Source organism: Alosa sapidissima, chromosome 2 (assembly GCF_018492685.1).
Source record: "Alosa sapidissima isolate fAloSap1 chromosome 2, fAloSap1.pri, whole genome shotgun sequence".
Classification (NCBI taxonomy): domain Eukaryota; kingdom Metazoa; phylum Chordata; class Actinopteri; order Clupeiformes; family Clupeidae; genus Alosa; species Alosa sapidissima.
In genome coordinates, this window is record NC_055958.1 from 37592876 (window position 1) to 37620820 (window position 27945).

Sequence of the window (27945 nt, forward strand, 5' to 3'; positions counted from 1 at the left end):
AAGATCTGATGTGATTTGGCTTGAAGATATAGTGGTCAAAAGTTGCTATTTTTTAATGGGTAAGGCTATTTGCACCCCTGGTACAATTAGCAGTGTATGCTATTCGTACCCTGGTGCAATAAGAAGTGAATTCTATTCGTACCCCGGTGCACACAGCAATGTGTTCTATTAGTACCCCGTCTGGTACAAATATCAGTGTATGCTATTTGCACCCCTGTGCATTTATTCTGGCATATTGATCACACAATGTAATATCTTTTTTGTTACGTAACAGGGTGTGAATAGCTCAGCTGTGTAATAGACACTCTAAATAAGGTATGCTGTTTGAATCAATGTACAGTTAGAAGTGGATGCTATTCGTACCCTGGTGTTTATAGTACTGCATGCTATTTACACCCTGGTGCATGAACTAGCTAATTGTTGCAATCAAAACTTCCGTTTGAGAACCGATTTCTTGTTCAAATTGCGCGCCTTCTCTCCAGAGATGTTGGTACACATGCACACTCACTCTGCCAAAACACATCACACAGGACTCAAACCCCTGTTTCCCGCATGCCAGCCCTTGTCTGTGACCACTGTACTCTCTGCTTCCACAAGGAAATAGTGTTTGCAGGTAAACTTATAGTTTATAGGCCTGAACGTCATATTCATGAAATTTCTGTTAACTAACAAACTGATGGTTGTATGTGTTCACTGAACCAAGATTATGAAAATAAAACACAACTTTTCAATCTAAAACTTAATCTGAACAGATATAGTGCCGAAACCTTTCAGAATTCTTCACTTTCTGCTGACGAAAAACGAATGTCCGCCATGATTTTTGTGCACGTGAGCACGTGAGCAACGTCTTTTTGTTATGTCACAGGGTATGAATAGCTCAGCTCTGTGGCCAAGGCTATTTGTACCAGGGGTGTAAATAGGCACTCCGTTTTTTAATTTAATATCATATTCAGCATACCATAACTTGGCAAATATTAATCTCTTGGCCACATAACTTTCCATTTGAAAACATCTACAGTCGTGCAAGCATCTAGCATGAATTGTTCAAACACAATGACCCTGGGAACTTAGTGATTTAAAAAAACTGCATTTTATCACACTAATGACCCTGTTTTTTAAGCCTCCATATCTCAGAAAATAAAGTAGATACAAGCTTAAACTTTTGCACAGTAGTTGTTGGGTATTATAGCATTATTGACATAAAGTATGAAGCAAATCCAAGATGGCGGGAGGTATCTGTTGATGCAAAACTATTAGTTCTTAACTTTTATTAGTAGCTAGTCTATTTGTACAATTGTACTGCATGTAAATGTGATATAGGTCTAGGTAATAGAGTCATTTTTGAATTAGTATTGGAATGTGAGTTAGAATTAGTGTAAATTGTGTCACAGCACTTTACACAATTGTCTGTGTTTCTTTGTAAGACTTCCTCATTAGAAACGTTTCACCAAACCATTTCAGAGGTCAGGAAAAACACTGACATCAATCATGTTACATACAACTCTTTATCATCTGGGGACTTTGACCGGATCTTCGAGACAAGGAGTCATTAAACAACTGCTTTTGCAAGACCGATGTAAGAAGGAGGAAGTGAAGCTTAGAGACAGACATCGCCGTATGGATCAAACGCGTGGGAATGGTTTTCAAATCAAAAGAATTCAAATATAATTTGTTAAAGAATATTTGTTAGAATATAGAGCTCAAAAAACATTGGCGATTTCCTGACATCTTACATTTTTTTGGAGGGGTTTGTGTCTGTGAAGGAGATGATGGCGACGAGGCTAGTAATGGATCTTACCTGCCCTGTGTGTATTGACATATTCAAGGACCCGATACTCCTCTCCTGTAGTCACAGCGTCTGCAAAACCTGTCTGCAGAACTACTGGAAGATTAAAGGATTCAAACAATGTCCAGTCTGCAGGAGGAAATGTTCAAAGGATGGGCCGCCCCCAAATTTGGCATTAAAGAACCTGTGTGAGACCTTCTTACAAGAGAGGAGACAAACACAAATGTCCTGCAGTCTGCACAAAGAAAAACTTGAGTTCTTCTGTCAAGATGATCAGCAGCTCATGTGTCTGACATGTCAAGACAATTTACACAAAGATCACAAGTTCAGTCCCATTGACAAAGCAGCGACTGATGCAAAGGTAGGTTCCATAGTAATGCAAAGCACATTATGCTTTTTGCACAGGATGCTTACTTTGAACATGTACTGTAAATATGACATTTCCTTTTGAGATAGGCCTATAATGCAGAAGATTAAGTATTTGTGTGCAGACAAGTGCCTAAAACGTTTCCCCTGTCCACACAAATTCATGTCGTGGCACACTTCTGGTCCCTTTCCCCGGACTTTGAGTGTCTTTGAGAGTGACATGGCCCTGTTCAGGTCAGTGGTTAATGTAATCAGTAAGGCTTTGAACCGGTTCACGGTACGAAAACGAAAACCAGAAACTTTTGACGTTTCGCTAGGAACAGAAATGAAACCAGAAACTTTACATTTTTTATGTTTTTATGTTTATCTAAAATAATGAACGGAACAGAATCATTTATCTAAAATAATGGTAACCGGTTAATACCGTTATTTTTTTTGTGTTGTATTATTTTTTTTTTCTTTGCAATATGATTTGGTGAGTTTGACTTTGGGTCGTTCACTCATCAGGAGAAATAAGCTTGCCGCCAGCAAGTAGCCTAATCAAGATTGTATGCCCAAACTGTAGCCTGTCTCTCAAGCTCAATCATAAGAGGTAAATATTGTACCAAGTATCTCACAAATGTTTGGTTTTAAATGCGAATTTTATCTAACTATGTGACTTGCATAGGCATTTGGATGGATGTAAGAACTACAGTGATGCTTCTGTAATTCTCTGTGGTTTTGTATTGCTTGATGACATAAGAGAAACAAATAGCCTACACTGATTGGGCCCTGACCAGGTTTGGTCAATTTAAGTTCTCAATTGACAGCTATGTAGCCTGCCCTACTTTGTCATTTGCACCAATTGAGCCATGTGAACCTGATCATGATTCAGCCCTGCACACGCCCGGACTCGAACCTGCGAACAGCAGCACCTCGGATTGGGAGGCGAGCACGCTAGAGTTAATTGAGCCAATAGCCCAGGCTACTGGCTCGCATGCCAGCAGCACTTTTGAGGCTTTGGGGAGTGAGGTTTACCAACGTTCAGTATAGTATGGTATACTCTTTTGAGACCGTGAGGGAAATTTGGTCTCTGCATTTATCCCAATCCGTGAATTAGTGAAACACACACAGCACATAGTGTACACAGTGAGTTGAACCACACACTAATCCCGGCGCAGTGAGCTGCCTGCAACAACAGCGGCGCTCGGGGAGCAGTGAGGGGTTAGGTGCCTTGCTCAAGGGCACTTCAGCTGTGCCTACTGGTCGGGGTTCGAACCGTCGACCCTACGGTTACAGGTCTGAAGTACTAACCAGTAGGCCACGGCTGCCCCCTCAAGCACAGCTAAGCTAGCTGGCATCCGTTACACATGCAAGAAGTATAATGGATATGTGTTCAGTTGTTTGCCAATAAACAACATAGCAGAAATGTTCCTTGTCTTAATTCATGTATAATACTGAAAATAAATGTAGGCACGTCAGAATTACAGTTATGCCGCTTACATAATGTAGCCTATAGTGTTTTTTTTTTATGTTTGATGACAGGATAGAGACTTAAGGAAAATTATGTAGACCATGGGTTCCCAAACTCCATCAATGTGGGCCTCGGGGCCTCCCCTCCGAAAACAGTGACACCTCCCTGACAATCATTTTCAAATAATGATATTCACTTCAGTTAAGCCACTTAAATAGGTGCTATACTATGCTATGCAATACAATGAGTTATCATATTTTCGACGTTTGGCTTTGTTGCCCATATCAGGCTCGGGCCGTGCAGCGATAAAATGTGACAAATCTGTCCATTTTAAGTTAGCTATCAGAACGTCACATATTACAGTCACGTATGTCCAACCTCTTACGTGTATCTGTAACTTAATATTCATTTCTATACAAACCAAGGCGGCGGATTCCTAAAGAAACGCAACCACCCACACCATAAGTTTATCTAAATTAGCTATGTAGCCTACCAAAAAATAAATTGTACCGTGACTCGAAGAGCTGTAAACAGTGTTGTAAGGCTGCGTGTAAAAATCCGCTTGGAGCTGCAAGTTACTGTTCAGTGTTCACTGGTAACTTGCAGCTAGCTCGCCTGGCGGCACTGTTGCTAAATTACGTTATGAAGTTTGGCACAATACATTCTCACTCAGGATAGGGATCAATAATACTTTCCACTATCCCAAAGATTTAGTATACATCTCTTCTATGATTTATTTCAATTGTATAATGTTGACAATTACATAATCATTGAAAAAAAAAACATAGATAGTTCTAACATGAAATACACGTTTTCCCTTCTTTTTTTAATCAACCTTCCGCGCCTCCCCTCAAATCATTTGGCGCGCCTCACAGTTTGGGAACCTCTGATGTAGACTAACAATAGAATTTTAAAGTCCTAATTAGCAGCCTACTTATTTGTATGTCCCGCATCTGACACGGGCCGTTATTAACTGGTTCGGGAACTTTATTTTTTTGTTCTAACTGGTTCAGGAACGTCAATTTTAGGGTTGAACCGAAAACAGGAAACGTTAAAATACTGTTTCTGTTCGGAATGAACCAATTGGGAAAAAATCTGGTTCAAAGTCCTGGTAATTAGAGATAAGAGACACACTGACGCTCTACATTAAAGTATTTATTTATTTCAGGAGGAGCTCATGGTCAAACTGCAGGACAAGCTGAAGGCCTTTGAGAAGGCTAAAGACACCTGTCATAAATCAGCTGAGTATATTAAGGTGAGCGTAATACTGTGATGATGGCTAACTAATGTCTGTCAATTACAAATAGAAAAGGGAAATCATTATTGGGAGTATTTGCAAGCATTATTTTACATTCCAGTCACTAACCATGTTTAGTTCCCTAATTTTTACCAACAACAAACCACTGCATGTGGAATCCTCACAAAATATCTCATAATATCAATTATAATATATATTATAATATGTTTATGTTGGTTTACAGGAAAAAAGTAAACTTGTATATTAAGCAATATTCTATATAGGGTTAAGTCTGTAATTAATATTGATTATTTTAGTTAATATCAAGATTATGTAATTGTTAAACAAATGTATGATGCTGAATCTTATGCATGATGCTGAAGACTCATATCTAATTTTGCTCTGTTATCCAGACTCAGGCCGAAGACACAGAGAGGCAGATCAAGAAGCAGTTTGTTGAGCTTCACCAGTTTCTACAAGATCAAGAGGCAACCAGGATAGCTGCACTGAGGGAGGAAGAGGAGCAGAAGAGTCAACCGATGAAGGAGAAGATTGAGAAGATGAGCAGAGAGATCTCATCTCTTTCAGACACAATCAGAGCCATAGAAGAGATGGGAGCTGATGATGTCACATTCCTGCAGGTCAGAACCATCCAGTCTTTCTGTATTGAGGGTCCTTTAATATTACAGTTTTTCTCAATTGCTAAAACACAATTTCTGAAACCTTGCCCCGTTTTCTTAAAACATTAAACGCAAAACCTCAGCTTCAAGCACTATTTACAAAACCTCTGACTCCTCTTGCAAAATCAAACTTTCGCTTCAGTTTTACCTGTGCTCAAAATGAAACTTTCACCTCAAAACAGATTTACCTGTGCTCAAAATCAAACTTTCGCTTCAAAACAGTTTTACTTGTGCTCAAAATCAAACACTGCTCTGAAATCATAAACAAAGTGATCAAAATGACATACACTATTAAGCAGTCAGTAAAAAATACACCAGAAAACGCATTGTTCAAAACATATAGTTCTCAGGGAGAAGTACATTTTTAAATCTCAAAACAAATTTCATATTTTTCCATCATTGTCTTTTGATGAATGAAAACATCAACTGCTTTGCTTTGCTCTTTGCATTTTGTTTGTTCTTCCTTCACCTTGTACCTCTATTTTTACAGTACCCTGCATCTCACAAACTTGTCCTTTGATTCTTGTTCTTTGTTGATATGAACAACCAGTCAAAATCTATTGAGCAGTCAGTACTGTAAACAAATGGAAAGCACAATGTTCAGGGCCATACGATTTGTTTACAGTATTGCACAATATACAGCCTGCAATGCACTGTACTACAGTGTCCGATACAAATCCTCTTTCTTGCCTTCCTCCCCTTCCTCCTCGTCCCCCACCTCGCATATGCACTCGTCCTCATCCTCTCACATAGTTTCTTCTATCCATTCTCATTCCCACCTTCAACAACCTGTTTGCTCTCTGAACTGGCTTATATTGGTTTTGTCACATCATTTGAAACAAGTGAAATCAATTTTGAGTGTGTTTAATCAATCTATTTCTATTTCATTTTTGCCACTTGTGTTTACCAGTATGGATGCATGTGCATTGGAGTGCAGAATGTGTTTTGAGAATGAGAATGTGTTCAACGTTTTGCTAAAAATTGTAAGTGAGATCTGCAAATTGTGTTTTACCATGTGAAATGGTTTAAGGTATTGACAACAGACTGAACAATTACCTTAACGAGTTCAAGCAACTGAGAACTTTCTTCAGCCGATGGGATTTAGTGTTTTAACAACTGAGAAAAACTGTAAGGTCTGATTACTGGTTTAAATGATTAAAATAGTCAAACTTCTTGTTATATGCTATTCATATGACCAGCTGTTCACACTGCTCAGCTGACACACTTTCATCAGTACATGTTGTTAATGTTTGCTTAGTATCTTTGTTAGAGTGTGGTGTTTCTGTGGTGTGGATCAGTGTGACTGGCTTTGATTCATCTCATTGTGGTTTGAGTCAAGAGAGGAAGCAGAATCACTCTGAGATTAGAAAAAGGTTTCAGTGAATCAAAACGTCTGTCTGTGAGTGTGTATTTGTTTGTGTGTGTGTGTGTGTGTGTGTGTGTGTGTGCATGCACCTTTTTGAGCATGTGTGTGTTTGTGTATATTCACTAGTTCGCCCGTCAGCATTATTGCTATACTGAGTGTATACCGGAGCCGGCGCTCGCTAACTCGTAAAGAAAATAGGGCGCTAGCGAGGTGAATTTGACGTGCTGTACAGACATGGCTCCGGGAATGGAAAGAGGAGGGGTTAAAGGGGGAAGGGAGGGAGCAGTCATCGGAACTACTGGAAGAGGGGCAGCCCTGGACCGGGTCCTGGCTGGGGGAAGTGGGTGGGGAAGGGGAAGAGGAGGCGGAGGGAATAGCGACGCGGTCGCTACCGGGGCCGCCTGAGTTGGATCTGGAACTACGGCAGAGATGCTGCAGGAAGGAAATCGGCGGTTAAGAACCTGGGCCGCTGACGTGGCTGAAGCGGCGGAGTGATACGCTCTACAGCGTGTGGTACAGGAAAGCGCTGTCGACATGCCCAGTTTGCGAGGTGACTGGTGTGCTTCGGCCGGCTGAATGGCCTGCGGAAGATCCGCGCCAGAATGCCAAAAAGAGCAGCCTGCTTCCTGGTCCGGAGAAGAGAACGAATAGAGGGAGCGGGAAGGAGAAAATACTGGTTTATAGGACTGAGTTAAAAGACGGAGGAGGATGGAATTTCCTATCCGACCTACAGAACAAGATGCCGCGGAAATGGAGAGTGCTGCGGATGTGTGCCGCTGTCCAGTTGATGGGAGCAATGCACCCCCATGGTTTCTACATTTGTGCCATTCCAAAATACCTTTTTTTTTCTTTAGCAGCCAGTTGACAATGAAGTAGGGAAAGGTCAATTTAGCAGAATCAGCACCTTAATTAATGTCATTACCACCTGGGTCTGCTGTGAAAAAATGGTCCTTCGGCTCATATCCGTATCACAGGTTTGGGCCAAATCAGTGTTTTGTATTTTAAACGCATCTCCTGACTTCCAGTTGAGTTGCGGAAATTGGACCTGGGACAAATCTGTAAACCAGTGATAAAACAGCATTGCTAGCAGAGCTGAAACCTCTATCAGGAGCAGACCTGGCCCAGTCAGATACCGTATGTCCGCTACAGGCGAATCTAAAGGCTTTTATGCGGGTCCGGTCCAAAGGAAATTGCTATCTGGGTTGTTATATTGAACAAAAGCTCAGTCTACCAACAATATCTGTGCAACTTGAGTGGTTTCAATTTCTTTTGTGCATGGCGTGCACACACACTGAATGAACGCCCATACCACTACCACTTTATTGAATTCCTCTATTCCTTTGATGACGCCAAATTAGCAAGTATTTCCTGATTGGGGAAAACTTTGCTTTCTTTTTTTTCTATCGCCCGTAATTCCATAAACCATTATGCCTATCAGAAGTGACAAAAGCACCGGACATAGGAGGGAAGTAAAAACCTAATTCTTGCCTGTCTTAGCTGCGCGGTTCCTCGTCCTCAGACTGTTTACCTATCCAGCTTGTCAGGGTGTAGCGTTATCAGATGTGCACTCAGGCGTGCACTCATCGCTTCTGCCATATTTAGATTGTGCATTAGATGTGACAAAAGCATTTTGTTTTCACATATTGCTAAAGTTGGCCAACACATAAAAAACTCCACAAAACACCACATTCGAATAGTAATTTCCAAATTTGAATAGTATTGATTTTTTAAATATTCAATTTATATTCGACTTTGGAAATTCGTTCCAACATCCCTACCTTACAACCTCAGCCCAGGCAACATTGTGCAGACCCCCTGTAATCTCTGGCGACCTCTAGTGGGGTCCGCAGACCCCAGGTTGGGAACCACTGCCTTAGCTTACGCCCCATGTTGCCACCATACAGTATTACCACAATAAACATCCAAATACTCTTAACCCTCTAACCGCCCATGTCGCAATATTGCGACAAGCGTCATTACTGAATAAAACAGACGATAGAGTACAGTGTAAAATCTCATTTGTACTCTTGACCACTAGTTGGCAGACACCCAGAGCTTCGATTCAAGCTCAACCTTTTTTTTCAAAGTTTTCAGGAAGCACGCGAAAAACACGCGAGAAACACACGAAGACGACGTGCATTTCCTCCATAACGCGGAAGCGATGCGGGCCATAGTTTTGCACAAATTGAAGCAGAAATACACCAAATGTTGGAAAAAAAAATTCACGTGTGATGAAGTCTTGGATCTGTTATTCACCTATTATGATTCTGAAGGAGAATATCTGCCTTTTGGAGAATATGATCGATCATCTATTGACTGATAGTCACGTTGCGTCTGTGAATGGAGGTGCGTCTTTGCGACAGTGTCCACTAAGCATACCATGCTTATTTCGACCCTCTGCCCAACATAGCTGGAGGTGCCAGTGGCAATTAGTGATGATAGTGTCCGTAATGGACGTGGTATAGACAGGAGGGGTTGTAAAAATAGGGCTCTGAAGAACTACAAAGTCACCCGCGATATGGAACTGATTTGACCAGGCTACTTTATTGTATAGTAGCATAGGGTTTGTGATTATAGTAATAGTTTAGAACTGTCTCTCTGACACTGTGATCTGCAGCACCGGAGCGCCACAGGGAACTGTGCTCTCTCCAGTCCTGTTCACCCTGTACACATCTGACTTCTGCTACAACACCGAGTCATGCCACATGCAGAAGTTTTCTGATGATACTGCAATTGTGGGGTGTATCAGGAACGGGCAGGAGGAGGAGTACAGGAGCCTGGTGGAGGACTTTGTGCAATGGTGCAAACTCAATCATCTTCAACTTAACACTTCAAAGACCAAGGAGATGGTGGTGGATTTCCGCAGGTCTAAGCCCACTCTGCTACCAGTCCACATTGATGGGATCAATGTGGAGGTGGTTAGCACCTACAAGTATCTGGGTCTCCACCTGGACAATAAACTGGACTGGTCAGCCAACACTGACGCACTCTACAAGAAAGGGCAGAGCAGGCTGTACTTCCTGAGGAGGCTGCGGTCCTTCAATGTGTGCAGTAAGCTCCTCAGGATGTTCTACCAGTCTGTTGTTGCCAGCGTCCTCTTCTATGCAGTAGTATGCTGGGGAGGAAGCACAAGGAAGAAGGATGTGGGGCGAATTGACAGGCTGGTAAGGAAAGCTGACTCTGTAGTTGGAGCTGAACTGGAGTGCATCACTTCACTATCTGACAAAAGGACCCTGAACAAACTGATCAACATCTTGGACAATGAGTGTCACCCACTCCATAGCACTATTGTTAAGCAGAAGAGCCTGATCTTCGCTCACTGCCTTGCACAACTGACAGACTGAGAAAGTAATTTGTCCCCAGGGCCATTGAACTGTTCAATGCCTCACTTAAGGGAAGAGGAGAGATAGACTTCTCTGCATAGTCTGTCTGCCTCTTCACCCCCTCCATGTTTGGTACTGTCTGTCCACTAGCCACTTGTACCACTGTCTTTATGCCTTACTGTTTGCGTGCTATATTAGCACATCAGCACATATGCATAACCCTCCCCCCTCCATGCCACAGCCGAACTGTGGCCACACTTATACATTTTCATAAATAGTTAAATATATAGATATATAGACTTTACTTTACTTTATTTCTGCATTGTTGCACTGTTGACTTACTCATTTGCACTATCACCATGACCACTATCACCATTGCACTACCACCATGACACTCATTCACACAGAGCACCTTAGAGCACCTTACCATACCTTACTATGCACAGAGAATCACAGGCTCAGTCCCTACCTCAGTCATTGCAAGCGCCTCTGATTTATTAATCACCACTATGTGGATACTGTTTTTAGAATTGATTTAGATTAAGTGTTAGTATAATTTGTATTTTAGTATATTTTTGTATATTGTATTAAGTGTTAGTATAATTTGTATTTCAGTATATTTAGCATATTCTTTATCTTCTACTGTCCTTACTGCTTAGTTGTGTTTTTATATTATATACTTTATTTACTCTTTCTGCTGTTAAAGAATGTGTTTGTGTTGTATGTATGCTGCTGCTGAGACCTTGAATTTCCCCTGGATATCAATAAAGTATCTATCTATCTATCTATCTATCTATCTATCTATCTATCTATCTATCTATCTATCTATTGTTGGTTTACATGTGACTGTTTTCCTGTTCATTTGTTATGTGGGTGAAATGACAAAAAAAGAAAGTAAAACTGCTCAAATATGTTCAACATCTAGTATTTACTGAAATGTCCATAATTCACGGTGGTTACCATCCAGTGACGTCATAATATGCAAATTAGATGAGTAAATTTACCCCCTTCATAAACTTCTGTTCATACTCAATGATTTTCACATTTACAGTAGGACTTTATCTCTGACCACTTGCAAGCCATGGCCTTTTGAAATTTTGATGTAAAAATCCAATTTATTTTTTTTTAAACCCTGGCGGCTAAAGGGTTAACCAACATAGGCATGGTCTAGGTTGGCTAAGTTGGTCCGTCCCGTTGATGCGGACTGAACCATAACCATAAAAACCCTAACCAACCACCATCGACCTAAGCACGGTCCGTCACAAACACAAAACAAATGAGCCAGTTAACTTAGCTTGCGCCCCAGAGGGGTATTTCACAAAGGCAGAATTAAGACATCCAAGATAAGTGATGAAGCGAGGTTTGACATAGCGTTGTCTGGTCATCCTAGCTCAACTCGTTTCACTAATGCCAATCCAGGAGGAGTAGCAGCGACTATGTCAAGCCAAGTGTAAGTAATTCAGGATGTGTGTGCGTTCTCATTTCTGCTCCAAAGTGCCCACGGTTGGAATAAAAAAGAGGCGGAAAATAGCGCCAAGTGAACAACCGCTTTTGATATAGACTAACAATGAAGTAAAGTTGTCCTTTTTGGAATGGGTAATCATTGCTATTTCTGTAAAACAGCAGTAGGTGTGGTAGACCAACTGAATGCAAATGTACGTATGCACCCACGTGTGAGTGCTTCGTTGTCTCGGCACGCAATGTCATTAAGAAAGCGCTTGCCACTGCAAAGATGCACATAGTATGATATACCTTAATATTATAGTTGAAAATACCTTTGAGATATTGCCCCTCCACTTCCAATCAACTACAGTAGGCTATTCTTTAAACATCTATCAATAAAATAAGCAAACAATGAGTACCTAGGCCTATGTTAATAATTATAAGGCTATCACAATTAAAATAATAACCATATGGTAGTAGGCAGACAATCTGTTTTGTTTTGAGAGCAAATACATTTAGCAAATAGTTTATAAATAGAATAAAGCTCCTTAAAATTAGCACGGAGGTCTGATGTGAATGACAGCTAGCTGAACCAATAAGACGACATAATTACCATTAGAATTAACTTAGCTTGGCTGTTATCCTGGTGGGGACCAGGCTAGGTGCAGATAATAAATACCCATGGTAACTTGTGTGCCATCTCGTGAAACCAAGTCAAGGCTAAATTCATCCAGGATAACCTAAAAATCTCAGCTTAATCCCTTATCAAGGTTTTGTGAAATAGACCTCTCCGGAATAAGTCCCGCCTCCGAAACATCTGGATCCACCCAACTTCCGGTTGTCGAATGTCTATGGGAAATAACATGGCGTTTCAAAAAATCGTACCTGTCAAACTCTGTAGGTGGTAAAGTAGAAAAAGCTAGTAGGCCGATTGGCCTACATACTTCTGCCATCTGGTTTCCACTGGATTTTTTGATTGTTGGTGCCGTTAAAGTAGTAAACGATTGTTAATGCTAACCGGGAGCTAGTTCCGATGTACGCGGGCGGAGTGTGATTCACGCTTGATTTAATCGTTTGCAAGGTTCAGCCTCTTTTCAACACGACTTAACTTTGGTTTAATTGTGCTGAGAGTTTGTTGGCTGTTATTGAGATATTTGAAAAAGAAAGAAATCGCCGACAAAGACACTAAAGACATGACGAGACGATTTTTTTTTTCACGAAAAACAGATAATGATAAGCAGACTAGGAATCAGAGGCAGAGTCGTATTGAGTCGATAGCTTTATTTTGCATGACCTTGATCAGAACAGTAACATTTTCAGAATGTATTAACAACCTAAGTATAAGTATAGTATAATATACTTTTTTGATCCCGTGAGGGAAATTTGGTCTCTGCATTTAACCCAATCGTGAATTAGTGAAACACACTCAGCACACAGTGAACACACAGTGAGGTGAAGCACACACTAATCCCGGCGCAGTGAGCTGCCTGCTACAATGGCGGCGCTGGGGGAGCAGTGAGGGGTTAGGTGCCTTGCTCAAGGGCACTTCAGCCGCGGCCCACTGGTCGGGGCTCGAACCGGCAACCCTCCGGTTACAAGTCCAGAGTGCTAACCAGTGGGCCACCTATCAAACATGACGATTTCATGCAGGGTTGGTGCCACCTCCGTAGACAGGCTCTGTTGCCACAAACTCCATTTCAGTGAAGACAAACTATGAAACATTGCCGTTGCTATGCAACCTTGACTCAGGGAGTCGCGGCATCCGAAGCGTGCGTTAGCTTAGTGCTTCTTACTGATATATTTCTACTTTAACGGCACCGACAATCAAAAAATCCAGTGGAAACTAGATGGCAGAAGTGTGGAGGCCAATCGGCCCACCATTTTTTTCTACTTCGCCACCTACAGATGTTTGACAGGTATGATATTTCGAAACGCCATGTTATTTCCCATAGACATTCGACGCCCGGAAGTTGGGGGGATCCGGATGTTTCGGAGGCGGGACTTATTCCGGAGAGGTCTATACCCCTCTGACCACACTCTGCTATTTCAGTGTATTTCGCTCTCTTCAGCTCATTGGCCTCTTCCACTCTGTCTTCCCAGAAAACTGTAAGGTCAATGAAGTAAACAATCTTCTCTGAATCTGACCACAGAAGTAAGTTGGGTCTTAGTTTGGTACTCACTATATGTGGAGGTACCGCCATCTGCTGGCCAAGATCAACCTTCATTTCCTGGCCCGCTCCATTTTCCAACTGGCTGGTTTTACACCTGGCCTTCGCGGAATGAGGTTTCCTGACGTACTAAGTTAATTTGCCTAACCCCTTTAGCTGCTAATGAATTGACTTCTCTTATTTTATCCTCAATTGCCGCTGCCACACATTTCAATATCTGGTTGTGACGCCACATATACCGCCCCTGGGTGAGACATACCTTGCACCCTGATAGGATATGGTGGAGGCTGCCCACACATGAACAAAGTGTGCATTCATCATCCTCACCAAACCATTGACCTAAGTTCTTGGAAGATGGGAGCTCCCAAGCACATGGGGAGCAAATCATATGTGGGTCAATCCGTGCCAAATCAAAAGATTTTAGAGAAATTTCCCGCCTGACCATCTTGGATTTTCTACAAACTTTAGGACAATAATGGTACCATATCCAGCAACTACTGTGCAACAATTTAAGCTTGTATCTACTTTATTGTCTGAGATATGGAAGCTTAAAAACAGGCTCATGAGTCTGAAAAAATGCTATTTTTTAAAATGACTATGTTCCATCAGTCATTACTCTTGAACAATTAATGCCAGATCCTTGAAATTTTCCGGAACTTCTGAAATAATTGGCCTACAGTTGAATATTTGTCAAGCTATGACTTGCTGAAAATTGCATTTATGAAACATGTTTTGACCACAATATCTTCACAATGAATCCCATCAGAAGTTTTGAATTTATTTATATAATACTACTGTTTAGTACTTCCTTACCAACTAGGTTGCATGTCTAAAATAAATGGAAATATATAATTTATAGATCATCACACACGAAAAAAATAACTTCATACCTAATTTTCAAGTGCAAATTTCCCATGTATGACAATGTCTAACACAAAAATCCTAAATAAAGTTGTATTTCATTTAATGTATTTAAAACCCTCCTCTTATCCACTCAACTGTATTCCACCAAGGGTGATGAAAGAGGCATTTGAGAGTGTGGGTCCCTCCATCCTCTCTATTATCAATTCATCACTTATCTCTGGCCAAGTACCAACTCATTTTAAAGAGCTTGATGACACTGACAATTATAGACCCATCTCGAAATTGCCCTTTCTTTCTAAAATCCTAGAAAAGGTTGTCTTTCAACAACTCCAATCCTTTCTATCAGAGAATGAGATGTTAGACATCTTCCAGTCTGGATTCCGACCTAAACACAGCATGGAATCTCCTTTAATTAAAGTCACTAACGACTTGTTACTATCTGTGGATGCAAAGAACTGTGCATTACTTATGCTGCTAGAACTTAGCACCGCCTTTGACACTGTAGATCACTCCATTCTTTAAAAGCGCCTTTGAACACCGGGTTGGAATTTCAGGTACTGCACTGAAATGGTTTGCCTCCTTCTTAGAGGGAAGAACCTTTTCAGTTTCTTTCAATGATACTTCATCTTCATCTGCCCCCTTATCTTATGGTGTTCCACAGGGATCAGTGCTTAGCTGTATTTTATTCTCACTGTACATGTTGCCACTCAGTCTAATTATGAAAAAGCACGGTATAGCCTATCATTGCTATGTGGATGATACACAACTGTATCTCCCATTTAAATGATAGATAGATAGATAGATGGACAGATACTTTATTGATCCCCAGGGGAAATTCAAGAAATGTGGTTCCTCTGGTGCTCTAAACCCATTGCTTGATTGCCTAAAGGAGATTAAACAATGGATGTTGAACAATTTTTTAAAACTGAATGAATCCAAAACAGAAATTCTATTTTTTGGTTCACATGAAGCTGCAAAAAATGCAATTAGTGAACTAGGGTCTTTTGCCAGATATGTAAAACCGTATGCAAGAAATCTTGGCTTTGTACTTTGTACTGATTTTAAATTTGAGAAACAGATTAATGCTGTTGTCAAGTCATCTTTTTACCACCTTAGAATCTTAAGTAAAGCCAAAACTGTTTTCTTTCAAAGACTTTGAGATGTTGATTCATGCCTTTATTTCATCCCGCCTGGACTACTGTAACTCCCTTTATTTTGGTGTCACTCAGTCCACTCTATCCCGACTTCAGATGGTGCAAAATGCAGCTGCAAGGCTGCTCACCAAGTCTAAAGACACAACATATTACTAAAGTTTTGAAATCTCTGCAAAGGTTACCAGTGAAATTTAGAGTCTGTATGTGTGCGGATGTCTGTGCATTTGTTTGTGCCTGTATGTATGCAGATGTCTGTGCTTGTCTGCGTTGTGTGTGTGTGTGTGTGTGTGTGTGTGTGTGTGTGTGTGAGAGAGAGAGAGAGAATTTATCAAAACAATCATTTTAAACTGACTGTTCTCCTTTATTAATTCGCAGAACTACAAGAGCACAGTGGAAAGGTGAGTGATCTGCCTCCTGTCTCTCTCTCTTCTCTGTGGTTCTGAACCCACACCAACAGCAGCACTGACTCCTGAATGTTATTCCAGAGCCCAGTGCACACTGCAGGATCCAGAGAGGGTTTCAGGACCTCTGATCAATGTGGCAAAGCACCTGGGCAACCTGAAGTTCAAAGTCTGGCAGAAAATGCAAAACATTGTTCAATACAGTGAGTGCACACACGTCTCTCTCTTTCTCTCTCTCTCTCTCATAAATGGGTAATGAGTAAAGACTGAGTTCACTTTCTACGAACCCTGAAGAAAGCACACCTATGTCCTAGGTTTCTAACAGACTTCTACCATTGTACCATCGAGAGCATGCTCACTAACTGCATCTCTGTATGGTACAGCAACTGCAACGCTGCTGATTGCAAGGCACTACAAAGAGTAGTGAAATCTACTCAAAGGACTATTGGCTCCCAACTCCCCTCCATCCACGACACATATAATAAACACTACAAACTAAGCCAAATCCATTGTCAAGGAAGGATTGTCAAGGATTTAATTTATATTCCATAGCCTGCCCATAAACCTGAGCAATATACTGTACATATATATTACATATATATGTTATATGAACGTCACATATTACCAACCGTCACGTATGTCCAACCTCTTACGTGTATGTGTCACTTAATATTCATTTCTATACAAACCAAGACGACGGATTCAGGGGCGGAGCCAGAGGGGTGGCTTTGGGTGGCACAGGCCATCCTTGAAATTCGATTGGCCACCCCAGGTGCCACCCCGAAATCCTAGTCTACGATTGGCCATTATGACGGTCTAAGGCGGGACCTTTCTTGACGCATTTGCAGCGCTAGTTTGAAGTGTCAGACAGACTTCGGAAAGTAGATGTAGTTTCTACAATTTGGAGGCGAAATTCGAAGTGTAAATATGGTTTTAATGTGTAAACAGAACAACCGCGATTTTGCAAGCTAGAAAAAAGGAAGTGAATGAATTATTAGTTACTGCTTTTCTGAGGGCTGGCGTTCTCATGAAATCAACGTAATCTTTGAAAAGACTACCTGGTTATCTTCCTTAGACTTCGTAGATGTAGTTACTACAATTTGGAGTCGAAATTCGAAGTGCAAATATGGTTTAAATGTGTAAACAAGACGCCTGATGTTTAATATAATGAATGGGCACAGTATTATTGTGTACAGTAATGGGCTATCAGTAGTATAGTTCATGTGTTATGCGATTTACATAGTAAACAACAGAAATGTTAAAAGCTTGTGTTTCCTGAATTCTTACATTCAGGCATTCAAATAAAATGTAATTAAATAGCATATACAGTATATACTCTATCAGTGTATGATGCTTGCATGAGGGAAACATCCCAAAACAACGGCACCCATATAATTGCTGTTGTTTTGAGAAGTATTTTTCATGCAAGCATCATGCAACAATGCAAAAACAATGAAACTAGTGTAGGCCTAATTATATTTTATATTAGTAAAGCAGTACTCTGATGTGCATGCTTTCACAAACTTTTGTGAACAATCTTAGCACTTTAAACATTGACTGTTTTGAAGTGCATGTATAGCAATATAGTAAAAAAATAATAATAATTGTGATATCATTACAATTTGATGGGGTGGGGGGGTGGGAGGAGGGGGTGGGTTCATGTAGGTGGGCCCTATGACCCCAAAGTATGCCTTGACTGGGCCTCAGGTCAAAGAAGTTTGACAAAGGCTGATGTAGACGACAAAGCAGCAAGGAGGCGTCGTGTGATCACTTAAACAAGTTTTATGACAAGTTCGATGAGGGTGGGAAAAATCGTACATTTCTGTGCAAACTTTGCCCGCACTTCAGTCACATTGTCTTTTAAGAAAATGCAGTCCATTTTTCGGTTCCAGCAGCCAACAACCTCAGAACTGACCCTTCAGGCCTCTTAGGAGCCGCTGGCCTTTAACCGCAGCCAGAAGAGAGTCAGCAGAAATTTGATTGCCTTTAAAAATCTGACTTCTTGCACTGTGATGCACTGAACTGAACATCGCGAGACTTTGGGTGAGATCCAAAATGGCAGCGCACTGAACACTGACGCTTGTAAACAGAAATACAAAACTTTATTTTTCTTCTACTAAAAACAACCACTACCTCTCTACAACTCTCATCAAAAACCGGATTATATTCTCCATCTTTTCCAACGGCAACCTCTTCATTCTGGACGTTATGTCATCTGAACCCAGCAAGAAACGCACTCGTGACTACTCAACAGAGACTGAACCAGAATCACCTACCGCTTGCGCTACTTCTACATCCATCGAGGTCAGTTTACTACAATCCATAAACAACAAACTTGCAATACTGGAACATCTGCACGCAGATATTAAGGACTTAAAAGCCAGCCTCGAATTTTCCCAATCACAGATCGACACACTCGCATTAGAAAACCGTGAACTCAAAGGAAATATTACAAACTTATCCGACCATGTTAATCAACTCACCAGCGAAAATCGGATCATGAAAGAAACAATCCTAGACCTCCAGTGCCGCAGCATGCGCGATAACCTCATTTTTTCCGGAATTCCCCTGCCAACTTCTAAAGATACACCCGACGACCCAGAGAAAGCAGTTAAAGAATTCTTGCAGTCATCTCTCAAACTACCGCCAGAAACAGTTGACAAGATTACCTTCCACCGTGTACACCGTCTCACTTCCAAAGACAATAAAAAACCTCCTCCAATTATCGCCAAGTTCGAACACTTCAAACACAAAGAACTCATCAAAAGCAAAGGGAAAGAACTGAAAGGCACTTCATTCGGACTAAACGACCAATTCCCACAAGTAATACAGGAAAGAAGAAGAGCCCTCTTGCCCATAATGAAACAACTCAGGCAAGAGGGCAAACGAGCAGCACTGTCAGTCGATAAACTGTATGTCAATGGAACTCTGTATCGCAACCCCAATATCACCACCTGGCTATAGCACATCATACCTCATGCCAACATTCATCTTGATTATAATATTATCACCCTCATCTCTCTCTAACCCACTGCCTACTGATGCTTGGATCACCTCTCTCTTCTCTCTTCTTATGTTTCATTCCTTTTGCTCCCCCTACCCACCCATTCTCTTTTGCTCTCTCAATGTTTAATGTTATTCATGGTGTTTTGTCTATACATGTTTGCTTGTGTGTCCTGTCTGTTTTTGTTTATTATGTCTATAGGCTAAAGTCAAATTATGATCTGTATGTTTTCAATGCTAAACAGGAAATGTTCATGCTGTCACCACTCCAGAACCAAATTCCTACCTCTTTATGCTCTATATTCTTCTCAGCCCCTACCCTTTACATCTCATTCGCACACCACATTACACACCTATTCCTCCACCCCCCCTTCCCCCTCTCCTATCTAACTGACACCTGCACACACTCTCACACACACAATACCCACCTTATCAAACATTTTCATAACTGTACAATCACAACATGGTACCACTTACATTCCTGACCTGGAACATCCGTGGGATTGGATCTCAGGCAAAGAGGCTCAAAATCTTAAATCATTTGGATAGTTTAAAAGCTGACATATGTCTCCTACAAGAAACTCATCTCTCAGAATTAGACTACACCCACATCAAATCAAGACAATTCAATCACATTTTCTCATCTCATTACAATACAAAACAAAGGGGAGTTTGCATTCTGATTAACAAAAGAATCTCATTCATCCATAACGCCACCATCACAGACCCAGAAGGACGTTTTGTCATCATAAACATCTCAATTCTAGAAATGAACGGCTCCCCTGAATCATCTCCTTCCCTTCTGTGGGAAACAGGAAAAGCAGTACTCAGAGGAAGAATCATCTCATATTCAGTATACAAAAAAAAGAAGGAAAAAGAACAGGAAGTAGAACTCAACAATAAAATTAAACAGTTAGAAGAAACCAATGCAAGCAACCCAACTGAAGAAACACAGGCAAAACTTAGGAAACATAAATTCAAACTCAATGAAATACTCAATAAACACACTCAATTTATGATTCACCGTCTAAGGCAGGAAAACTTCCACCATAGCAATAAATCAGGTAAATACTTAGCAAATCAAATCCAACGTAATAAAGAAAAATCAACAATCCCGGTCATAAAGAACTCAGCAGGGAAGCTAACCAGCTCACCTGAAGAAATAAATCATGTTTTTTACCAGTTTTACAATAAACTATATTCTTCAGAAATAAACCCCAACCAGGAATTCATAGACTCTTTCCTAAACAGCATCGAATTACCACAACTCAATGAGACCGAAATAAAAAACCTAGAATCACCTATAACTCAACAAGAACTGTTTGATGCTCTGAAACAGATGCCCGATAATAAAGCACCAGGTCCGGATGGCTTTCCTGCTGAGTTCTACAAACAATTTTGGACCATCTTAGCTCCACTTTTCATCAGAATGATTAATGAATCAAAACAGAAAGGACGTCTTCCAACTAGTTCCACCACAGCCTCAATTTCACTGCTCCTCAAGCCCAATAAGGACCCAACATTGCATCCAGCTACCGACCAATTTCTCTCCTCAATGTGGACAATAAGATAATCGCAAAAATGCTAGCACACAGATTAGCAGAGGTCACCCCATCCATTATCCACCCAGACCAAACAGGCTTCATTAAAGGTAGAATTTCATCCACCAACACCCGCAGACTGTTAAATATAATGTATCACTCTACAAATTTTCAAGATAATACCATCATAGCAACTCTGGACGCAGAAAAAGCTTTTGATAGGGTGAACTGGAATTTCCTGTTTTCCACATTAGGGAGGTTTGGCTTCGGGGAGTCGTTCATTAACTGGATTAAACTTCTATATACCTCTCCTTCAGCCACAGTAATCACCAATGGACTAACATCACAAAGTTTCACTCTTCACCGGGGAACTAGACAGGGGTGCCCACTCTCCCCCTCACTATTTACAATCTTCATTGAACCCCTAGCAGCTGCCATCCGTCAGAACCCCCTCATCAAAGGTGTCCAGACTCCATATATGCATCACAAAATCAGCCTTTATGCTGACGACATTCTTCTCTTTCTTCAAGACCCCACAACATCAGTAGAAGAAACCATCAAACTCATTGACACATTCTCTAAAATTTCTGAATACTCAATCAATTGGAATAAATCTGCAGTTCTCCCATTACATCCCAACAGCTGGGATGTGACAGCCAACTCTTCACCTATCCCACTCTGCACTAACTATATCACTTACTTAGGGATAAAAGTCTCCCCCAGGCTGTCAGACTTATTTAGCCTAAATTATTCCCCTCTACTCACTTCAATAGATGATGACCTTCAACGCTGGAAGAACCTCCCATTATCCATCATGGGCAGAATCTCAGTAATCAAAATGACAATACTGCCCAAAATAAACTATCTATTCTCTATGATTCCAACCCAGCCCACCACCCTCTGGTTTAAGTCTCTCGATTCACTAATCACTAAATTCTACTGGAAAGGTAAGACCCCAAGGATCAAACTCGCCACTCTCCAAAAACCAAAAGCAATGGGAGGACTAGAGGTCCCACACTTCCAGCACTATGCCCTGGCCAACCAGCTCCACTTCATCCACAAATGGCTACACCCCACCCCCTCAGACAACACCTGGTTAGACCTAGAACAAACAATCTGTAAAGAAATTAAAATCTCAGATCTCCCTTTCTGCAGTCAGTCGGTCAAAAAACATCCATCCTTCAAAGCCCCAACAATTTCAGCTACTCTGACAGCCTGGTGGAGATTCTACCACATCACTGATTCACCTATAGCACCATCAACTCGCACCCCGATTTGGAATAACCCAGATTTCACCGTCAATAAAAAAACACTTAACTTTCACACATGGATGGGAAAGGGCATCACTCACCTTCAACACATTCTTCAAGACAATAATCTGGCCTCATTTTCCTGTTTGGTCCAGAAGCACGGCATCGAGAGTAAACACTTCTTACAATACCTGCAAATTAAATCATCTATCCTAGGAAAAATTAACATCCAGACAGCTAACCTTGACATTCCCCCACCAATCTCAGAGCTGCTTAATATTCCCTCTCCCAAAAAAATACTCTCCCAAATTTACAAAATTATATCTCGTTCAGAAAAAACAATTGGCCTGCCATATCACAAATGGGAATCAGACTTATCAATTACTCCCGGTGCCGACTTCTGGACCAAAATGTGCAAAAACATCTACCTCATGACAAAGAATAGTAATCTACAACTAATACAATACAAGGTTCTTCACAGATTCCACTTCACTGCACATAAATTGGCTAAAATGGGGTTTGGCTCGGATCTTTGCACTCACTGCACACAAAATAACCCAGATACATACATTCATGCGGTTTGGCATTGCACTCCAATCAACCACTTCTGGGTGAGTGTCACAAAATCTCTCTCTTCCATCTTTGGCTGTCACATCCCAGCATCCCCTTCCTTATGCATACTTGGTGATACATCCACAGTCAATTTAAGCAACTCCTGCAATAAAACACTGCTGGTAGCGCTGACTATCGCCAAGAAAGCAATCCTCATGAACTGGAAATCTAAGAAAAAAGCTCACATCACTCATTGGAAAAACTTGTTAACAGACTATATATCATTAGAAAACCTATCAACTACAAACTTAATCAATACTCAGGATACAACCTCTCCTTGGTACCCCTTTATCACCTACTTACAGTCCTGACCCTCTTTGCCTGAGTTCCATCTCCACACGATCATAACACACTTCATCAACAGATACACATATCATCGAACACTAGGCAGGGGAGGGTAGCTGGAACTATTATTGTTATTGTTATTATTATTATTGTTATTATTATTATTATTATTATTATTAGTAATATAAATGGCATCCCCTTCTTTCCCTCCCCCTTTTATTTACATTCTCTGATAAACTTTACTAATTTCACTCTTTCTCTCTACCTCTCCCATCGTTATTCTGACGGGGCCCCATTGGATGGCTTGGGAGACTCGGTCCTGGCGGGTCGCTGTGTGGTTTTGGCATTGGTTGGGTCCTGTGGGTTATCTATTGGCCCTGGGCCCCCGGTGTGCACCCTCCTCATACGCTCATGCACACGCCTTGTCCTGGAAGCACACAGCACGCTTTACTCTCTTTTAATCGCACTACATGTTAGGTGACATACATAAACAAAAACTACAAAACAGGCTAGGGTAAGAGTGGAGTGCAGGTAGATGCCTCATCAGGTGTCTATCTGCATGCCTCACTTATTTTAATGCACACATTGAGGAGGCATACATCTTACACAGGGTAAGTGTGGTGTGCATGGGGAAATCCTGACAGATATTCACCATGCATGCCCACTTCTTTTAATGCTACACTCTAGATAGACCCCTCAACCTAGCCATTCACATACTGTACATATTTAGGTCAAGAGTGGCGTGTTGGGTGAAGGTCTGGGGGCGAGGTGTGGTTGGTCGTGGTAGTGGGGGATGTGTGCATATGCTGGGGGCCTGGGGCGATGGGTGGCACGCAGGTCCTCCCCTCTGTCAGCGCGTCGCAGTATAACTGCAGGGGCTGGGTGGAACTGTGGCCATTAATGGGTGCCCAGGTTGGCAATCAGTCAGGCAATCAACCAGGCAATCAGTTATTCCTATCATTATACTTATCATTAATAGAATAATTACAACTCCTCTCCTCTGAAACCCTCCCTCTCTATGTTCCAGCTTCTCTCCTCCTGGCCCAACAGCAAGCCAGCCTTATACATATGCGCACACACACACACACACACACACATCCTCACATACTCATTACCCTCATTACCCCTCACCCCCACCCCCATCCCAACACCACCTCATTCACACTCTTAGAGCTACCATCCGCACCCCCCCCCCCCCCCCCATCCCCCCTTCTTTTCATTCCGGTCATCAATTTCATCCCTGATAATCATATCTGTAATCATCCTGGACGCAAATCATCCTTAGCCTTTCTGTTATTAATGTTATGTTGTGTTATGTTTGTGGAAGCCAAGTCAATGTGATGTCTTGTTAAGTTACAGTATGTGTTTATGTAATGTACGTCTGTTTGTCGTATGTAGTATTCATGTGCATGTCGTAGTGTTGCATTTTCTGTAATGTCAATGATGTTTGCAAATAAAAAAAAAAAAAAAAAAAAAAAAAAAATCTTAAACTGGCTGCATTACGTGATTATTTCTGAGATTATGATACGTTTTTAACCATGACCTATACACAGTTCTGGTTTGAAAATGTATCTCTTAAAATAATCACTTCATGCAGTCAGCTTAAGATGGCTTACTAGCAACTAACTAATTACCCTAGCAACAACCTAGAAACCACCCCTGTAATGTCAACCTAGCCACCACCATAGCAACCAGCATAGCAACCACAATATTTATGCTTTTTAGCTTATTGGATGTTGCGTTAATGCAGATAACTTTTGATCCGTGTGCCCGATTTTCATAAATGAGGTACCGTTGGAATCCTTGGATGAGGCCGAGTTCCATGCCTCTGATCAAACCCACTCTTGCAGTTCCTCGGAACCGCAAATCTAGTTTTCATTGCTTTTTTATTAGGCTATTGATTGAATTGATAGTATTGTTTATTATAACTATTCTCCTTATTATATTTGACCAACATTTTAATCTGTTCCCTGTTCAATTTTAAATATTATTATGTTGTTTTGTATTTATGTGTCGCTTTGGACAAAGGCGTCTGCTAAATCCATAACCATAACCATAACCATATACTCTATTTATCTCTGTAGACATCTAGTCATCTGGACACCTGTATTTATCCAACTATACACTGTACATTATTAATCTCTATTGTCTACACAACCATAGTCTACCTGCACTTGGTACTTAATGCTTCTTTGCACTTCTGGTTGAATGTCAACTGCATTTCATTGGCTCTACCTGTACTCTGCTGAATGACAATAAAGTTGAATCTAATCTAATCTAATCTAACTAGTAATGCTCCCTCTCCTATGAATACAACCCTACACAGCTGTGATCCCTTTATACTTATGACTGAAGAACATTTTACAGATACAATTTCTCCAGCCATTACAATTGCTGACACTCCTATTGATAATTACCATCATTCACATTCTCATCACACATCACTCAGCCCTATTGATAATGACCATCATTCACATTCTCATCACACATCACTCAGTGTTCAGTTCATGTGTGTGTTCTTTCTCTCTGCAGCTCCTGTGATTCTGGATCCTAATACTGCAGCTGACACTGTAATCCTGTCTGAGGATCTGACTAGTTTAAGACAAGGTGATGAGGAGCAGCAACTTCCTGATAACCCAGAGAGGTTTGATGAGAATACCTGTGTCCTGGGCTCTGAGGGCTTTAACTCAGGGACTCCCTCCTGGGATGTGGAGGTTGGGGAGAACACATGGTGGGTCCTGGGTGTGATGACAGAGTCTCTCCAGAGAAAGGGAGACTACACATCCAAGAATGGACGGTGGTTTGTGTCTTATACTAATGGTGAATATAGTGTGTGTGCTGCACCACAGCCCTCCACTCTCCTCACAGTGCAGCAGAAACTCCAGAGGATCAGAGTGCAGCTGGACTGGGACAGAGGAGAGCTGTCATTCTCTGACCCTGATAATAACACACACCTACACACTCTCACACACACTTTCACCGAGAGGGTGTTTCCATACATTGGTATTGGCTGCAAGCTCTCCCCTTTGAGAATATTACCATTACCATTTTCATTATTACTGCCTTCATGCCAGATGACCCAACTTTAAAAATCCCGACCTCCAACAAAAATGTGTTCATGAGATCAGCTCAGAACACAAATACAGGACACACAAATTAGTTATTGGAACGGATCATGAGAAATCATGAGAAATGATTATCCACTTGGGTGGAAGAGCATGCCGGCAGTAGCCTAGATAAACTATCTGGTATGAGTGAGAGAGTGACATTGCCATAGTCATGCTGTTATAGTTGCTGTGATTGGACCTAACTCTTCATTTAACAAAAGATAAGTAGAACTAGCTCAAAAATCATAGGCCTTCAATCTTTGGCAGAACTTTTTTGCGTAGGTTGGCTTTAAGCTATGATAATTAAGTATTTTGCAACTAACATTTATTTTTATGTGGAAAATGTGTGTTTCACTTTAACTTTAGATAGTGTCATTCATCACACTGTATTGGTGATGTATGTTTAAATAGGTGCACATCACTTTAAGGATGTGAGTTTAATTGCTAATCTAAATGAAGATGAGATTTGGCACGGGGTGAGAAGATATCAGTCTCACAGTTTTCTGAGCGCGTCGTGTTGTATCGTGGTTACACTAGAATCATCATGACACCAGTTTTATAGATACTTGGATGCAATTTATTGTTCATATGTGTCATTGTAAAAATAAATATTCAAAAGTAAGAGAACTGGATGACTTTTTGAAGGAACATGTGTCAGCCTTAAGACTCCACACAATTAGGTTGTGCTTGTTTATTGGAGCCTAGTACGAACCTAATGTAGACTATGTGAATTAAAAATGAAATGAGTCCAGTTCTACAAAAAATGGGTTTATTGAATACTTATAATCCACAATGGGTCATTTGTTCAATTCCGTTTAGCCAACCCAGAGACATTGGCCAAAATGTGGAAGCTATCCTCATCTCAGCAAAAAAACAAGTTTTGAGAAAATCAGCTTTAAAGTTTGTGAAGTGTAAATGAGCATATTATGTATATTTCTTCTCAATCAATCACCACAAGACTATGCATCCCTATTAAGTTCTCTTTGCCTTTGGAATTAAAATAGCCCCAGTGCTGTCACTGTCATTTTGTGTTGTCTGTTCACCAAAGGAATCCATAGCCAAAGATTGAATTGCTTCAGAATCTCTATTGTTTAATCCGAAAAGATCTGAACTAGACCTTCACAGTGCAGCTTCTAAATCAGTGGTCCCCAAACTCACTATGCCTGGCTCTAAGAGAGGGCCAGAGACTCGGAGTATATCAGTAACCATAAATAGCTTAGTGCTGTGAACAACAGTCAATCATAGGCTACTGCAATTTAATACCATTTGTTAGCTGTGTTTATATTGCCATCATGCCATGTAAAATGTAGCTCAAATGAAATAAAACTAATAAAAAGACTTTAGCATTCCCAAAAGTATTAGCAGGGAGTCCCAAAAGTATATTTTATTTAAAATGAACTCACTCTGTGTCTTTGCATACACAGCAAGTTGTGAAAAGCAATATACTACAAATAATTTAAAGTTCTCAAACTATGAGAGTTTTATGAAGTGCTGGCAAAAACATCTGAAATGACCACCATTCTAACTTTCACTCACCTGATGAGAACTTTGTGAATTGTGAATTTGTATGAACATTTGAACGAGTGAATAAAAAATAGAAATAATTATCCCAGAAATATGACTTCAATAGAAGTTAGTTATTTATTAACAATTAATTGATACATTTTTAGAATACTTTGAGCACTGATGCAGTCAGCAATGGCCTTACATTGTTTTCAGGAAGGCCTACATTTCATTCTGTTTTTGGTGGTAAACGCGAAACAGCGCCAAAACAACCACCAGTGGACAAAAAGAGTATTACATGTGTACTGTTAAGACTCGCCATAGAGAATGAATGGGGGAAATTACGGAGGTTATATAGTTTGACGATGTCGTACTCCCGTGCGGGCCAGATGCTATATACCAC

At 40.9% G+C, this 27945-nt stretch overlaps 3 protein-coding genes across 6 annotated transcripts in view; 1 reads left to right on the forward strand and 2 right to left on the reverse strand.

The window, feature by feature from the left end:
- Positions 1-27945, reverse strand: part of LOC121690338 (zinc-binding protein A33-like) — a 698440-nt gene that overhangs the window by 349799 nt on the left and 320696 nt on the right. The window lies entirely within an intron of this gene.
- LOC121690097 overlaps positions 1-27945 on the reverse strand; it is a 790202-nt gene that overhangs the window by 316902 nt on the left and 445355 nt on the right. The gene's annotated exons all lie outside the window — the stretch shown is intronic.
- LOC121690401 (E3 ubiquitin-protein ligase TRIM35-like) lies at positions 1770-26250 on the forward strand. Its single transcript, XM_042070933.1, has 6 exons — positions 1770-2147; positions 4774-4860; positions 5256-5483; positions 16216-16238; positions 16326-16444; positions 25465-26250. Exons 1-6 carry the CDS (start codon positions 1770-1772, stop codon positions 26019-26021), a joined length of 1392 nt encoding a protein of 463 aa, XP_041926867.1. The 3' UTR covers positions 26022-26250.

Bases quoted from the DNA above. Each gene is read 5' to 3' on its own strand.
- LOC121690401 (XM_042070933.1), top strand. From the start codon at position 1,770: ATGGCGACGAGGCTAGTAATGGATCTTACCTGCCCTGTGTGTATTGAC. The intron at 4,861-5,255 runs GTGAGCGTAATA...TCTGTTATCCAG, and splicing joins AATCAGCTGAGTATATTAAG to ACTCAGGCCGAAGACACAGA. The intron at 5,484-16,215 runs GTCAGAACCATC...ATTAATTCGCAG, and splicing joins ATGATGTCACATTCCTGCAG to AACTACAAGAGCACAGTGGA.